The following is a 16,303-nucleotide window of genomic DNA, read 5'->3' as shown; positions in this document are numbered from 1 at the left end:
AGGACTGTCATAACTGCACACAAATATACATGATGTCCGTCTCCCACAGGGCACTTGACACAGTTCTTATTTACTGCTACATACTTTGTCGAAGGTGAAATTTAAAATGTATTGGACAAACTAAATCCATTTATTAAAATGTGTAATCCAATAAATATTAGTCCATTTTTTGTAATAGGTAGGTGTGATGGGGTAGTCTGCCCCTTAAAAGAATTTTTTAAAAAATTGTCACAAGGGAAAATAAATCATTTCTCTACCCACTCTGTGTAGCTAGCATCTATTCTGAAAAGGGTTCTTAATAGATGGAACATGCAGAGCTACTGTAGGGGGACAGGGAACTCAGCCCTTTGCAGATCACACTCTTGTCTCTTTTCTTAGGAGAAGCCAGAGGAGTCACGACAGCTGTAATGTTACACCATTACCCAGATTTTCAGTGTGAGGGAGAGATGGGCCTAGACTGAGGCTCCTATGGTTATGGAGTAGAGGGTGATCCCTTTGTAGGGATGGGGGACTGGTTACTTTCCACACAGTTCTCAGAATATGACCTAATTTAGCCCAGCGGACCTATTGTTTTTGCTGGGACGTTTGGGATATAGTGCATATTTTTAGTGACTCATCAGACAGCAGTTCCCAGTCTTCCATATGTGACAAATGGGACTTTGCCAGAGAGACTGGACTGTGCAACCATGTAAATGTTACATAGGTCTGTTCATCCCTAGGAATTAGCACCAGGGGTCATACTGGGGAAAAAAGGAATAAGGTAGCAGTATTCTTGAAAGCTCCACCCACAAAATAAGCTTCACCTATCTGGGAAGCAGAAGTGAGACATCTCTTTCAGTAGATTGCACAGATGTTCAAAATATAATAACAGACCCGCAGCTGGACTCTGCTAGCCTCCTGGGGTTTGAGACCCCCTCTGAGAAGTTAAAATATATCCAAGAGCTCTGCTTGGCTCCTCAGGTGTGGTTTCCCTTTGGTGGGGCTCAGATACTTTGTTGGGCTCTGCTTGGCTCCTTCTTGATTGAGCCAATAAGTGCTACTGTTTTCCCAAATCCAAGCCACTCCCGATGCCAAAATGAGTTGAGCTATCACTCAGAATAAATGACATGCATCTTCAGAGTAGGATATTTCCTCCGCTTTCTTACACACTTTGATGAACAGTGAAATAGTTAGCAATGTTGACATGTAAAGTATCATCACTGGCCTCTGATTTAACATCTACTGAGCTAAATGGATTTTTTCCCCATACATCAGAGCTATTGTATTGTATTGGAAAATACAGTGGGGAGATTTTATATACACAGAGAACATGAAACAATGGGTGTTACCATACAGACTGCTGAACTGGAATTAATTTGCAACCTGGATACAATTAACTTAGGCTTGAATAGAGACTGGGAGTTGATGTGTCATTACACAAAGGAAAACTATTTCCCCATGTTTATTCCCCCCCGCCCCCCTTCCTCACATGTTCTTGTCAATTGCTGGAAATGGCCCACCTTGATTATCACTACAAAAGGTTCCCTCCCCCTCCTCCTCCCCCCCCCCACTCCCCCCTTCTCCTGCTGGTAATAGCTCACCTTACCTGATCACTCTTGTTACAGCGTGTACGGTAACACACACTGTTTCATGTTCTCTGTGTATATAAATCTCCCCACTCTATTTTCCACTGAATGCATCCGATGAAGTGAGCTGTAGCTCACGAAAGCTTATGCTCAAATAAATTTGTTAGTCTCTAAGGTGCCACAAGTACTCCTTTTCTTTTATTTAGAGTTATGTTGAAGGCTTTAGGATCCAGCAGGATTCCCAGTTCCTGGAATGGCTTCAAACTCCCTACACACTTTTGACACAAGCTGGGCAGATTGTACCATTTGATGTTATAGTGACTGAGAGACAAAGCCAGTTCATACAAAGAAGTAGGCATCATATTCTGATCAAAGTGAATCTCAATTAATTTAAATCTGAGCTGTGATCTGAAATGTTTGCCATGAAATGTCATTTTTTCCCCATAGTTACCAGCTTTTTCCTGAGCCATTGCAACATGACACTCTGCTAGTATGCAGCTTAGGTGTATTTTCATTTCAAATGGCAGTGATTTATTCTTCATTTATAATAGCCTGTCAAGGTTCCTTCCCCACTCTGAACTCTAGGGTACAGATGTGGGGACTTGCATGAAAACCTCCTAACCTTACTTTTACCTGCTTAGGTTAAAACTTCCCCAAGGTACAAACTATTTTACCCTTTGCCCTTGGACTTCCACTGCCACCACCAAACGTTTATCCGGGTTTATTTTATTAGGAAAGCGTTGTTTGGAAACGTCTTTCCCCCTAAAATCCTCCCAACCCTTGCACCCCACTTCATGGGGAAGGTTTGGTAAAAATCCTCACCAATTTGCATAGGTGACCACAGACCTAAACCCTTGGAGCTTAAGAACCATGAAAAAAACATTCAGTTCTTGAAACGAAGGATTTTAATAGAAGTAAAAAGTAAAAAAGAATCACTTCTGTAAAATCAGGATAGTAAATACCTTACAGGGTAATTAGATTCAAAACATAGAGAATCCCTCTAGGCAAAACCTTAAGTTACAAAAAGACACACGAACAGGAATATCCATTCTATTCAGCACAGCTTATTTTCTCAGCCATTTAAAGAAATCATAATCTAACGCATATCTAGCTAGATTACTTACTAAATTCTAAGACTCCATTCCTATTCTGTCCCCGGCTAAAGCATCACCCAGACAGACACAGACCCTTTGTTTTTCTCCCTCCTCCCAGCTTTTGAAAGTATCTTGTCTCCTCATTGGTCATTTTGGGTCAGGTGCCAGCGAGGTTATCCTAGCTTCTTAACCCTTTACAGGTGAAAGGATTTTTCCTCTGGCCAGGAGGGATTTTAAAGGTGTTTACCCTTCCCTTTATATTTATGACATAGCCCATGGATGATAAGGAGAGAATAGGTCATGATTATGCCATGGTTGTTAAAGCAGGTTGTATGCAGGGAGGGTAGGTTCTGGTTTCTGTTGCTTTCAGCAACATTGTCACAAGATACCCAAAGAACAATCAAGAGAGCTGTGCCTAATCTCATCTGAGGCTCTAATTTAGCAAAGTACTTGAGCATTTTAACTGTAAGCATGTGCTAAAATCCCTCTCCGTGCAATGAAGGACTTAGGCACCTCCTGAAGTGAAGGGCTGAATCAGGGCCTGAATTGCTTGGACACATCATTTTATTTCCACTGCAGCATATTCCACAGCTCCCTTTTTCTCTTTTAATTAATTTTATGCTAAAAATGTATTTCAAAGAAAGAATATGATGTTTAGTAATAAAATAATAAGATAAATAATTAATACTAAGAATCAATAAAAGATTGTCAGCCTGGGCTCTTAAATGTGTATTGAACTAAGCTGATGTGATTCTCATAGCCCTACAGCCCCCTTCCAGGAGCCCCTCACTAGCAAGGAAAGAGCAGGACTGAGGGAAGACACTAATGGGGATAGCTTGCAAGGAAGCCAAGCTGTCCCCAGAGACACTCTCTGAAGTGGGAAAAGGAGGGGAGGAAGTGGATTTAAGGACAGAGCCAGTAGGGAGAGGGTGGTTATTTCCCTTGTACTACAACCATAGGGACCCTGCTCCTGTGTAGACTGTGGAACATCTATATAGAGTTTCGAAATTATGGAGAGAGGCAACTAAAAGAATGATGATAATAAATAATAAATAATAATAATAATAATGACATTCAAAGTATATTGTGCAAAAAAACATGCACTTTGTTAGCAGCTGTAAGCATCTAATTACAACCATACAAAATAAACAGTGTCAGCTATATACAACAAAGGAGAAAACTTTAGAGGCTGAAATTCTGATTGCCACAAAGGGAGTTTAGCTGTGAAGGGAACTTTACATAGGACTGGCCTATATTGTGCATAGCTCTCTCCAGTTGCATTAGTCCTTTACTTTCATAAACATCAAATTTATCCCAAAATTAAAAATAAAAATACATTAAAATGCATAATAAATAAAATAATATGCCAGATCCTCAGCTGGTGTCAATGAAAAACATAACTCCTTTGAAGCCATAGGTTAATTTGGGTTGATTATTGGTAACTTCCTACCACAGTCATAATATTGGCAGAATGCCCTCCATCAAAAAGATGTCTCCAGGATGGATGTAGATGATGCTGAGTGGGTTTTTTTAACTTTCATTTTGTTTTAAAGTGATGTTTTGTCCTCTACAGGAAGTTCTGTAGCTGTTGAGAACTTAAATCCTCTCCTTTGAAAATTATTACTGCAGTTATATGTGGGCATATGATGGTTCCAACAGTGTGTGCAGGGGAAAATACTCAAATCAATGTTCCCCCTATGCTGTATGTATCTCTTGAAGCCAGATCCACAAACAGCCTTTAAATCATTTAGTGTGGTCTGGTCTGGATGTAAATGTTGAGGAAGCCAAACAGACTTGTCTTATAGTTTCTGAGAAACTACCACTAGTTCAAAATTATTTATCCTGAAAGCAGGATGACCTCTATTTACGTCAGTGCAGATAGATTCCTGGTTTTGTACTGGAATTTGTAGGAGACATAAGGGATAGATGAAATGGCTCAGGAAAAAAAAAACACTCTGACCTTGAACCATTTGTACAGCACAACTCAGATTTAAATTATTATAAAGTTCAGCAAGGTTCAAATAAATTTTGTTTCTTTCTAGTTTCCGGAAGGGGCTGCAGCCAGAGATGCCAAAATACCACAAAAACTGTGCTCTGATCAGCTGCCTCTGGGAGCAGATACTCCAGAAATCGTGCAGGAGAACCCATTCTTACAAGATTTCTACCTCTTTTTTTTTCAAGGGGTTGAAAGTCTGAATAAACTTTGGTGAGGCATCTCAACCTTTGAAAGCACATCTAAATCGGAACTCCTAACCCTTAGAAGCATCCTTCCCCCAAACCAAATAGTGAGGCTTCTATATACAAATAAGGGGGGAGGGTTGTATACTTGCACATATACACACTCACATCCGAATATATAAGAAATCTTTCTCTATATGTATATATACACACATACATAAATCATACACATGTGCACACACACCACTATACACACGCACACATCAAGCATTCACATGTAAATACATTCATATACACACAATTGTAACAAGACATACCGTTTCTGGGAAAGCTTTAAGACTTCATTTTTGAAAATAATTCTAACTTTGCAAAAAAAATCAGAAATAAGATACATGCCTACTTTAACCAAAGAATGAGCCAAGTGCTATGATCTCATGTGCCAATTATTTGAGTGTGTCAATGTTCTTTCCATTGCATGGTTAAAATTTCACTGATACTTGCTGCAGTACTAAATAGTAATAAAAAATGATTTATTTGGAGTTGTATTGTAAGCATTGTATGAAAAGAGATAACAGGCATGCACCGATTTGTTTACAATAACATTTTCTATAAATCGGAGAGGTGTCTTTATTCTCTGTTTGTTTTTGATTTAGTGCTGCAACAGGGCTCTGTTTACAAAAGGAAATACGAGTCTATTTAGAAAGAACTGCAATATGGGACAGCAGCCAAGGTGAGTTTGTTTTAAATTAAGGCCTAGCAACCCTGATGTGCTGTGTGCCACTGAGTTAGGGAAAGGTTAGAGACTGAGAGCCAGATCCTTCTGGGTAGTGTGGCTACTTTGAGCTGCATAGCCACTGTATTCTGGCTTGAATACCTATATGTACAGCTCTGGAAGGATCACCCCTCAACTACCATTAACGTTAATGGGAACTGAAGGTGCTCAGCACTTCTCAGGAAGTGCTCAGAACCTTGAAAGATTGAATCCTAAAAGAACTGAGATGGAATTTCTTTACTTAGAGACTAGTTATAAGTATAGACAGCAAACAACCTATTAGGGCAATGAGAACAAATCTGAATTATATTTAAAACATGCTCAAGGAGATTTCCCTCCATTTAAAGAGGGAAATAATATTAAAGGGGACTGGTAACACAAAAAGTGAAAATAGATCCAGCTGGTTTTTTTCTAGACTCTTATGATTCCATGTTTACTAATGCACCTAGAAATTTGTCTAACAAACCCGTCCCACCAATTCATTTGTGTGTTTCCAGAGAGGAGAATACCCATTGATCTTTGGTTAGGTTCTTATTTGCTCTCCTACCCTGTGGATTGTAGAACCAGTGGCTAGAACTATGGCCTTTATGATCCCAGTTGGTCTAGAGGATCTGTTATTATTATCCTTATTTATAATGGGACTAATTTGCTACTTACTCACAAAGTGTTATCTACAGAAATGGCATTTCAGGAGGTGGAATTATAGCTCACTAGAAGCAAGATATCACTTTTAGGAGAACCATTTCTTTTTCTTGTATATATGTTACTCATGGGCCCAATTCTGCTACCCTTATTCATGTTGAGTAGTTCCATACCCCACAGTTCTGTTGAGATCAGTGGGATTTCTCACAGGGTAAAGAACTATCATTGTTAGCAAAGATGGTAACTGGGCCCTCTGTCATTAAATGGAAATTTAAACACACTCCTATATAAAACTAATCTGTAAATTACAGCATAAAATTTGTCAGCAGGAATAATGCAAAGTTACATTTATAGAAAATTGGAAATCAACCTTTGTAAATGGACTGGAATCTTTCAAAAAAGCTTTTAAAATGGCAATAGTGAAAACTGATTGGGAAATTTGTCAACTGCATTACAGTAATGGCACAGTAACAGTAAACTGAGCTAATCTTGGATCACTCACTCTGTTGACAGGTCTTTATTATGGAGTGGTACTAATCTTTCCGTAGGTAGGTAGCTCTCCATTATAAGCTTGACTTTTAACCCCCACCTCAGAGGAGAAAAGAAACTGATCATCCTAAAATTGTGCATGCTGCATCTGACCCAAAGGCCATTTTTCAGGGAAGTTTGGTTAAATAAAAACAGATAAAGAGTTTTAAATTATGATATTTTGAAGATTTTGCTGAGATTTACTCTTTAAAAATAATTCTAGTGTTTTCTTTGGCTCATCGTGTCTCCAAAATGGCTTGGTCTAGAAACTCCAGATTTGCTTTAGCAGCCTTGTGGAGGCACAGGTATGTGACTAAGCATGTCCTGGCCCCAAATCATCCACTCTCCCAGGAAAACTTCTGAGGGGAGTCTTTGGTGAGAGGACAAGCTCCACAAAGACTTTGTGGTTAGGGCAGAGAGAGAAGAGACACTATATGCTTCAGCAGAGAACTAGAGAATGGCCCTCCTACCGTGTAGCCCCTAATGTTATTAAGTTCTGCACTGCAACTGACCTGGTTTCCTCTAGGAACTGGAGGACCAAGAACTCTGTTAGTTTAACTTAACTCCACAGATTTCCCCACAACATCCCATTGATGAAGGAGAGGGTGTGTGGAAGGGGCAGCTGAGACCACCCCCAACCCACAGAGGCAACTGAGCCCTCATTCCATGTGCAACAAGGAGATTCACATGTAGGGAATTGCTGGCCCTACTGAAGTCAATGGAAGTTGTGCTATTGACTCGAGTGGGGTCAGGATTTGCATAGATTCATAGGTCTTTGCTGTGAACAGATGTATGGCCCATGATCTGGCATTAAGCGCTGTGAGCTTAATGCTGATTTTCTTTTCTTTGAATGCACTTATTTATTAAAACCATATTGCAAAAGACAGGCCTTTTGTTCCCATACCCCAGTCTTGTGATTTAGAAGATACATTGTTACTTACCTGGGGGTGAGTGTTCATTCATAATAACTAGTGATGCTGGTGTGGGTCTTCTTTTCCTGATCTGTGAAAAAACAGAGGCCCAAGCAGAGCCATTAAAGATACCCACTACCCTACATCCAAAACAAAGTACAAGACGTCAGGAGTCTTATTGAACAATGTAAGTGGCAAAAGCAAGCACACGGAAAACAACTTTAAAAATATTCTCTTCATAACTATGAATGTAATAATGATCAGAATCAATTCAGGTGCAACATACTGCAGGATCAGTGTCATTGGGTGGGATTTTCAAAAACCCCAGTGTTTTTTAGGAGCACAAGCCCCAGAGAAAGACCAAGTCACCTGAGTCGCTTAAGGCATGTCTACGCTGCACACTCCTTCCGGCAGCATGTAAAGTTCAGGCACTGCACACCCGACTAGCATGGGCATAAATAGCAGTATAGATGGTGAGGCATTGCTTAGGCAAGTGGAACAAAGTTCACCATCCCTGAACCCTGTGGGTAAGTACCCGACACGACGCTCTACTCACCAAACAATACCTCTCCCATCTACACAGCTATCTGTAGCAGTCTAGTGTCCTGCTGCATCCCTTCTGCTGGAGTTTTTGCATGCCGCAGGGAAAGGCTCCGGCAGTGGGGAAAGGCTCTGGCATGGGGAAGGGAGTAGGGAAAGGCTCCAGCAGCTCCCAGCTACCAAGCCTTTCCCCATTGCCTTCCCCCTGTCAGAGCTTTTCACTGATGCATGTAGTTACACACTGCAGTGTGGACAAAGCCTGCTTTTCACTGTGGTAGGCAGCTACACGCATCTACACGTACCCTACCTGCCATCACAAGTGGTGTGCAGTGCAGACATAGTCTGAGGTATTTTTGAAAATATAACCCCTTATCTCTACTTCTGGGAAAGAACCTAAGTTGCTATGCGAGCGTGGATTTCTAGCACTGCCATAGTTATCAACAACAATGATTAATTTAAATCTCTTTTTTTACCCTGTCATTGACGTTGCACTGACTGTGAAGCATATAAGCAGAACAAAGAAATAATAACTAGATAAATAATGTCAGTGTATACAGGAACATTAAAAAAATGCCTATTTCCAAGCAATTTTTTTAAAAATATACCTTAATACTAATATTTCCAAAAGGAAATTTCTTAAGCATGCTCTATTGCAGCTGTTTATATATATAAATCTGAATAGTCATTGTATGAGTTTCTTTTTAGTTAAAATCTTCACAAGTTCTCTTGTGGTTCCATTAACATCCAACAGGAATGTTAGACAATTAACTAACATGATGTTGGAATAGTCTCCAATAATGGACGTATTAGTGAAGAAAGCTTTTCTAAACTTTATATCACAGCCCCCAGGCTATTGGCACTTATGCAGCGGAATATAATAGTGTACTCAAGAATATTTAACCTAGACACCATTTTGAGATAATCTCTGTGTCAATGTGTTGGCCCTTTTTTAATTACTTAGGGAACATCATAAATAGCTAGGGCCCAATTCTGCTCTCAGTGGGGGAAATCCACAGTAACTGAATAAGGTTCAGACAGTTACTCCAGATTTTATTGATGTAATTTCTTCAAACATCTAAAATAAAACTAGAGGGCACCTATCCCATAAATTAAAAGTACAACATAATCAAAAGGACTTCCCATAAATGTGGGGCAGAACTTGGCTCATAATATTTTATAGCCCACAGGAATTTAGTTAAGAGCCCAATTCTGCAGTCCTTGAAGGGCAATAACTTTCATTGGTTTCAAAAGGTGGTGGACCAGGTCTTGCTCAAGTTAATAGAAGGATCATTCTCAAAGTTATATATATATATTTTAGTTAAACCATCTCTGGGCAGGTTGAAGGCCTCAGGAAGTTCTTTGTTTGTACCCTCCTCCATCTCCCCTTCCTCCATGGCTGCCAACAACAACTCATCTCTTTCTGGCAAAGCCCGCCTCCTCTTAGGAGACATTACATCAGAAGATAAGGAAACAAGATGTCTGTCCTCCAGATGTAAATGATTACACTGCCATCACTCTACAGTGGAATTGTCAAAGCCTTATTACATCTTTCGTATCATTTAAAACTAGACATATCAAAACAACAGTAAATGTACAATGGGGAACAATGATATAGTAACAGAGATGGACAAACCAACTCATGGGTATTATCCACCTCTGTCTTCTAGGATTTTATGGTATCATTCCTTATATATAGAAGTAGCTCTACACATCTGTATCTATACGTATAACTAATGAGAGGTCTGCCTGTAATAAATGCAGGATTGGACAGTATATAAATTTACAGGCAAGTCAGATTCGGCTGTCATATATATTTGTACAGTATAGCTGTATTTTTGAGTGTGCGCATGTATATATAGTCACACATATAGCCATATCCACATACTTATGCATGAAATACTTAGCAAACATTAACAGTGATTTAAAATATTCAGCATGAAAAGTCTTAAAATGTGGGGAAATAACTCAATAAATTACTATCTTTCAGCATTTAAATGATTTGCTCCAACACCAAAATAAATTGCAAGCAGGCTATCTCCTAACCAGGCTGTGCAATATTCCCCTTAAACACAAATTATCAAATGTATATTTTGTTGTATATGAAACAATACATTTCAGCTAATTTTCCCATATTGATTCAGCTCGAAATTATGTATTCATATAAGTGTGCTTATCTCTTGTGCAAAACATGTTAAAAGAATAAAGTCAGACACTAATATATACTTAGAAAGACCTGTGCGAGTTCAAATGTGCATTCTCACAATAGGACAAATCCTGCCCTGTGTTACATTGGCTATCCCAGCATAACTACACTGATTTCCATGGATTTAATCTAAATTTACACCAGCGTAAACTGGAGAAGAATTTAGGCCATGAATATTACCTAGTGTCATTCCACACCCAGTCTCCCAAGTAGTGAAAGATACCTGTCTTCCTTACCTGTTCAGCTGCTACAGGATCTATTTGACTCTGAAATAATGGCACAGCAAATTGGATCTTTTTAGGACTGTTTGGCTCCATAATAATGATGAGGAGACTCAGAAGAGAAAAGAGCCCAGACTACAAGAAATCAGAGAGTCACCTCAGTGATTATTCCCTGGTGCACTCCCTAAAGCCACACTGAATGCTTCCTAATAACAGCTGTAACTCCCGAGTTAGCAAGTGAATCTGCAGGAGCTGAGCAATCCCTTATTCCATATCCACAGTGATGCCTCTGGCTGGCTCTGTTTCCCCCCACCCCCCTTCCAATCCTTCAGATCCTCTCCGCACAAAGCTGAAAGGAACAATAAGCTAATTGTGTACCAGGTCACTTCTACATATGCCAAGCATTCACTCAGAAGCTAATTGAAAATGCAATACTAGCCTTGCATGGCCTAGTGCCCTGGGATTTGAAAAAGAGGATCTACCCGCTGTACATTACTAACTGGCTACTCAGAAGTGCAGCGTAAGCTCCCTCTGAGTATTGCTGATGGGCCCTTAATTATTGATGAACACAAATCCGGAAGTTTTGTGATTTTGGGGGTGGAGGCAGCAGTAGAGCTGGGTGGAATTTAATAATTCCGTCTCTTTTATAGTATTTACAGAATGCCTCCCTCCTCTTGTGCATCCAACAGCTCCCCTTGCTTCTTTCAAAGCCCTCTTTAAAACATGCTTCTTTTCAGTGACAATTCTACATAAACAGCTCCACTTCTTTGATCCTGACCCATTAGCTGATGAATTATGTGGGCCAGCCCTATATTGTCAGTCTCAGCTTTCGGACTGTACACTCTTTGGAGCAAGGACTGTGCCTTCCTCTAAGTTTACAGAGCATCTAGCAGGAGCTTGATAAATAATTGCAATAATAATACCTTGTGATTCTAATTTGTTTTTACTCCGCATTTCACCGGCATACAAAAACAGTAGAGGAGGAGCATATTCAGAAATCAGTGACCAGAGCTATCCGCTTTGCTTGGATTATGTGACCTCTGAATGGAGGCGTGCTGTAGCTGTTGCAACAACGTTTCCTGGGCTAAAAACTGCAGCTATGGCCAGAGACTCCCACTGACAGTTCATGGAGCAAAGGAGTGGGTGTGAGCTTGCAGCTGAAAATGATGCAGTCGGTCTCCTGTGGCGTGTAGCCACCAACTAGGGAGAAAGAGAGAGAGTGAGATGAGGAATGAACAACAGTTTAAAGAAGACATAGGCTCAGAGATATACTGGAACAACTTTACATAGGATGAAGATTAATGTAGTTTAGGGCTTGAGAATGAATGAAGGACAGTTAGATTAGGTACATGGAGTGACTGTGAATGATTTGGATAAGGAAGGAGAGTGACTGCAAGATGAAGTGAGGAAACAATTTAGTTCAAGCCAGGGACTAAAGGAATTTAATTTTTAACCAAAGGTAGGTCTGTACTGCAAAGTTCAGATCTGAATTTCCCCCTAGTTTAACAGCATTCAAATCTGAGGTAATGGACTGAAATAGAGAGGGGGGAAGCTGTAGAGTTCAGCTGCATTTGAACATCACCAAAATTCAGAGGTGCTTGGAGCTGTGACTGAGTTTTAACACCACAGCTGGGATTTTCAAAAGTATGCTTCATTAGCCTAACTTTATTCCCATGTAAGTCAATGGGCATGTTACTATTGATTTCAATGGAGCAGAGTTAGAACATATAGAAAATACAAACAGAACTAGAGGTAACCAAAAACCATACTATCCTTAAACACAATCATAAATCAGAAAGTCAGGAATGGACCATCTGTTTGGCTTAGACGTATATAAGTGACAATGCAGTAACTTCATGCTGTGGCCATGGATTTGGATGTTTACCTCAAGCAGGAAAGTAATGATGGAGGGCCCAGTGGGTAGGGCATTAGTTTATATCTGGGTTCAATTCCCTGCTCTGCCACAGTCTTCTTGCATGACCTTGGGCAAGCCACTTAGTCTCTCCGTGCCTTGGTTTTCCATCTCAAAAATGGGGATAACGGTACTTCCCTTCCTCAGAGTGTTGTTTGAATTCAAGCCTAGATACCTTGGTGGATCTGGGTCATAAGCCCATAGAATGTGAACAAGAACTAGCCAACCAAACACCGGAGAGAGAATGCTCAGTATCACCTCAGAGCCCTGACCCTCCCCGTCCAGTGTCCCATCTCCATCTGAGGCCATCTCTTAATGCTTCATAGGAAGGAGACAAAAAACCCAGAATACACTGGGGGAAAAACTTCCTCACTTACCCCTGAAGGTGACCTGTGAAGCCCTGACTCATAAGATTTTAGGAATATTAGACATGAACGAGAAGGAACACCCAGGGTTGCCCGTCCCTTCCCCCACCATCACAAGCAACACCATCACACAATCCCACTCATAAATTTTCCATCGCTTTCTTAAATCTAAGTAAGTTGTTTCCCCCAAAACTTCTTTGGGGAGACTGTTCTATTTTGGGAAGTTCTATGACATGTGTTATACAGGAGGCCAAACCAGATGATCACAATGGTCCCACTTGACTTTGAATCTATTAAGCCTCACTCTCTGAGGGCTAGAAATCTTCTAATTTCCAACCTGAACTTATTGATGACCTTCAATAAATACCCATGTGTTTTTTTGCCAACATTGTCCTTTAACTTAAATAGCTTTTCACCCTCCTCTGGTGTTTACACACACACACACACACACACTTACTTCTTTACAGAGAGCAATCCAATTCCCTCTGAGCCTAGGCTAAACAAGGCAAATTCTTCCCCTTTCCTCTCATAATATAGACCCCCACCACATTCAACTAACCATCCTAATAGCTCTTCTCTGTACTTGTTCCATTTGAATTCATCTTTCTTGAACATGTACACAGTATTGCAAATGAGGTCATGCCAGTGCCTTGTATTAAGGCATTAATACTTCTCTATCTCTTATCTATGCCTTTCCTTAATCATGCTAGGATTGCATTTGCCTTTTTTGCAGCTGCATCACACAGGTGGCTCAAAGTCATTCTGTGATTAACCAACACACCCCGATATCTGATAAACCACTATTTCATTTTGAAAACTCTGGCATAGTAAAAACAATGTTTAAGTGAGATCTAGTATCTTCTAACATCTGCTAGGGGCCACTGCTGGAGGTCAGTCTGATTCAATATGGCAATTTCTATGTTCACTTTAAAAAAAAGTCAATCGGTCACATATGTGAGACTGAAGGAGAGGTGATGAACAGAGCCTGAGGTCTGTGTTCATCTCTCCTGGGGAAGTAAATGTGTCCAGTACATTTCTGGGGGTTTGACCACTTCTCAAAATGATTAGTATCTAAATGACTCAACCCTCTTACCTAAGTATGACACTGCCACTTTCCCTATCAGACCCCTTCAGTAATTTTCCAGTATAGTGCTCTGTCTCTCTGAACCTATTCTTAGGATCTAGGTTTATCGCATATTGTAGCATAAGGTGTTATGAATTGGGAGTTTAAATGGACCTTAGTGGGGTTTTCAAGAAGTAGAACATACAATAATAGCCCTATACCCAGTTAGCAGAGAGTTGATCAAAAGGAAACATTCATACCAGTAGGGAGACCTGACTCTGAGCTCTTATATACCTGTGTAACTCCTCGGCTTCATCAGTGTTACCCGTAATTTATAGCACTGTCAGTGAGATCACAGGCAGGCGCTTAGTCCACAAAGAGGACTTGCATTTTCTATGGCCTGCATGGTATCCTGGATTAGAGCTGAAAGTATACCTAAGCACTGCCCAATCTTTTAGCTCAGCAGCTGATTGCTGTTTTTAGTATTCAAGCTGTACTTTACTGTTTTCGTTTCCTTCATGATTCAGCTAAAACTGCCAATAAAAGAAAAAACAAATTTCAATAATCAAAAATCACCATTTAGTTTAAGGATATTTCCCAATCTGTGCTATCTCTTATACTGAAGCTGTGAACCTGCATACTGGATGTGACTTTTTTGTGCCCCTTACTGTAATCAAGCTATCAAAGTTGGATAGCTCTATGGATCTTTATGATTTTCATTTGACATGTTTTTATTCTTTTGGGAGACGTAGTTGCATTAGCCATAGATTTAGGCCCCTCCATATTATTAAAAATGAAACTCAGCAAAAATTAACTTTAAACACTGCAACCCTAAAGGGGTTTGTCCTCTGGTCTCTTTTCAGACCCTTCCTCTGACCTTTATCCTATCTTCTCAGCTTGAGCCTTCTCTGACTCAAGATTTTTAGACACCAGATTGGTAAAGTGAAAAAGCAAGGACCACTTTGAAAATTACAGTCCTCAAGGCGTCACCTCCAGGGAGCATGATCCAATTTCTCTGAAGCCAATGCAGGGAAGTATAAATTACACTTCTGTGAACCTCCAAGGTCTTTTGTACTGCTGGGAGGATTCAGCTTGAGGGAGGGCAGGTGTTGTTTACACTGTACCTTCTCTCAGGGTTCCTGTCAGAGGACAGCTTTGTAGCTTGGTAGCAGCTCCATTAGTGGGAGCCCTTGCAAAGAGGTGGTGAATCAGTTTCCTTGTCAGGTACTCTGGCCATTCTCTCGTCATACCTAGAACTATCCACTTCGGGTCCATGATAGACCCTTAATGCAGTTCCCAAGTGCATGGAAAGCTGTAGCCATTTTGCACAGCTGCAAGCTCCCACAATAGGAGGTTTGGGGGCATTCGGCTAGGGCTTATGCTGGCTTTGTAAAGCCTTATGCTTTCTCTCCCCTTGTGTCCTTTTATTCTAATGTTCCATCCAAACATTGTATTAGCAAATAAGGAAATGTTCCTGTGATATGAGTCTGGAGTCTTACTTTAATGCCCAGTGCATGGATAGCCACAGCACAATCCCCTCCTCTTTTGGCTATGTCCTGAACATGGAGAATAAATTACTTACTCACCCCTACAGATGATCCCTCTAGGCGTGGGGACACGTTAGCAGCATGGGTGCAGGAAAGCCTGCTTTACTGCTACCTATGCTGTACCTGGCCGGTGAATAAACAGATTTCATACTCCAGGACTCTCAATCTGGCATTTTTATAATCACTAAACAGACACAAATATATTAAAAAAAAAAAAAAAGAAAGAAAAGAAGCTGAGCACTCAGACTTGTTCCCAATCACACTTTGGAAACACTGTGGGGAAAAAAAAAAAAGGATTTAAACTCTGACAAAGTGAGAATGTAGAGCAGATGGCGTCTGTTTTGGCAGCAATAAATGCTGCAGCAGGCCGGCAAAGTTGTAGGACAGAAATCTGTATTGAGCATACACAGAGGCCAGTGTTACGTGCCAAGAGGCTTTTGTTTGTCCAGTAGCAGCTTGGTCAGGTCTCTCCTGAAACATGTCTTTCCTTCTCCAGTATTTCTCCATTATACTACAATGTTCATGCATACCTATGTGCCACATGAGTACATGGATTCATGTGTTAGCCTAATAGAAATTTCATTTCATAAACTGCTATTTCTACTTATTAAAGGTCTTTGGGTGAGGGTGAATAATTCCTAGGAGAGTACAAATAATAATCAGCTTTACAGTAATGTTAATTTGATAGCTAAGAATTGATACAATATCTTTAAATTAAAGTCATTTTACTGGGATTAACAGCTCTCCAGGCTGTCAGGTAAT

The 16,303-nt window shown here is 40.3% G+C and overlaps 1 protein-coding gene across 1 annotated transcript in view; it reads right to left on the bottom strand.

Annotated features, from left to right (window-relative positions):
• The window catches only part of PPP1R1C (protein phosphatase 1 regulatory inhibitor subunit 1C), a 90,683-nt gene extending 79,933 nt beyond the window's left edge, over nt 1–10,750 (bottom strand). Inside the window, exons 1-2 of the mRNA XM_077830298.1 lie at nt 10,670–10,750; nt 7,721–7,781 (exon numbers count right to left, since the gene is read on the bottom strand). Of these exons, the coding sequence (XP_077686424.1) occupies nt 7,721–7,781; nt 10,670–10,750 (142 nt within the window). The remainder of the gene's footprint in view (nt 1–7,720; nt 7,782–10,669) is intronic.
• Nucleotides 10,751–16,303: the final 5,553 nt, after the last annotated feature.

This window comes from Eretmochelys imbricata, chromosome 11 (assembly GCF_965152235.1).
Source record: "Eretmochelys imbricata isolate rEreImb1 chromosome 11, rEreImb1.hap1, whole genome shotgun sequence".
In the NCBI taxonomy this organism is placed as follows: domain Eukaryota; kingdom Metazoa; phylum Chordata; order Testudines; family Cheloniidae; genus Eretmochelys; species Eretmochelys imbricata.
This window is presented reverse-complemented; position numbering and strand designations above follow the sequence as displayed.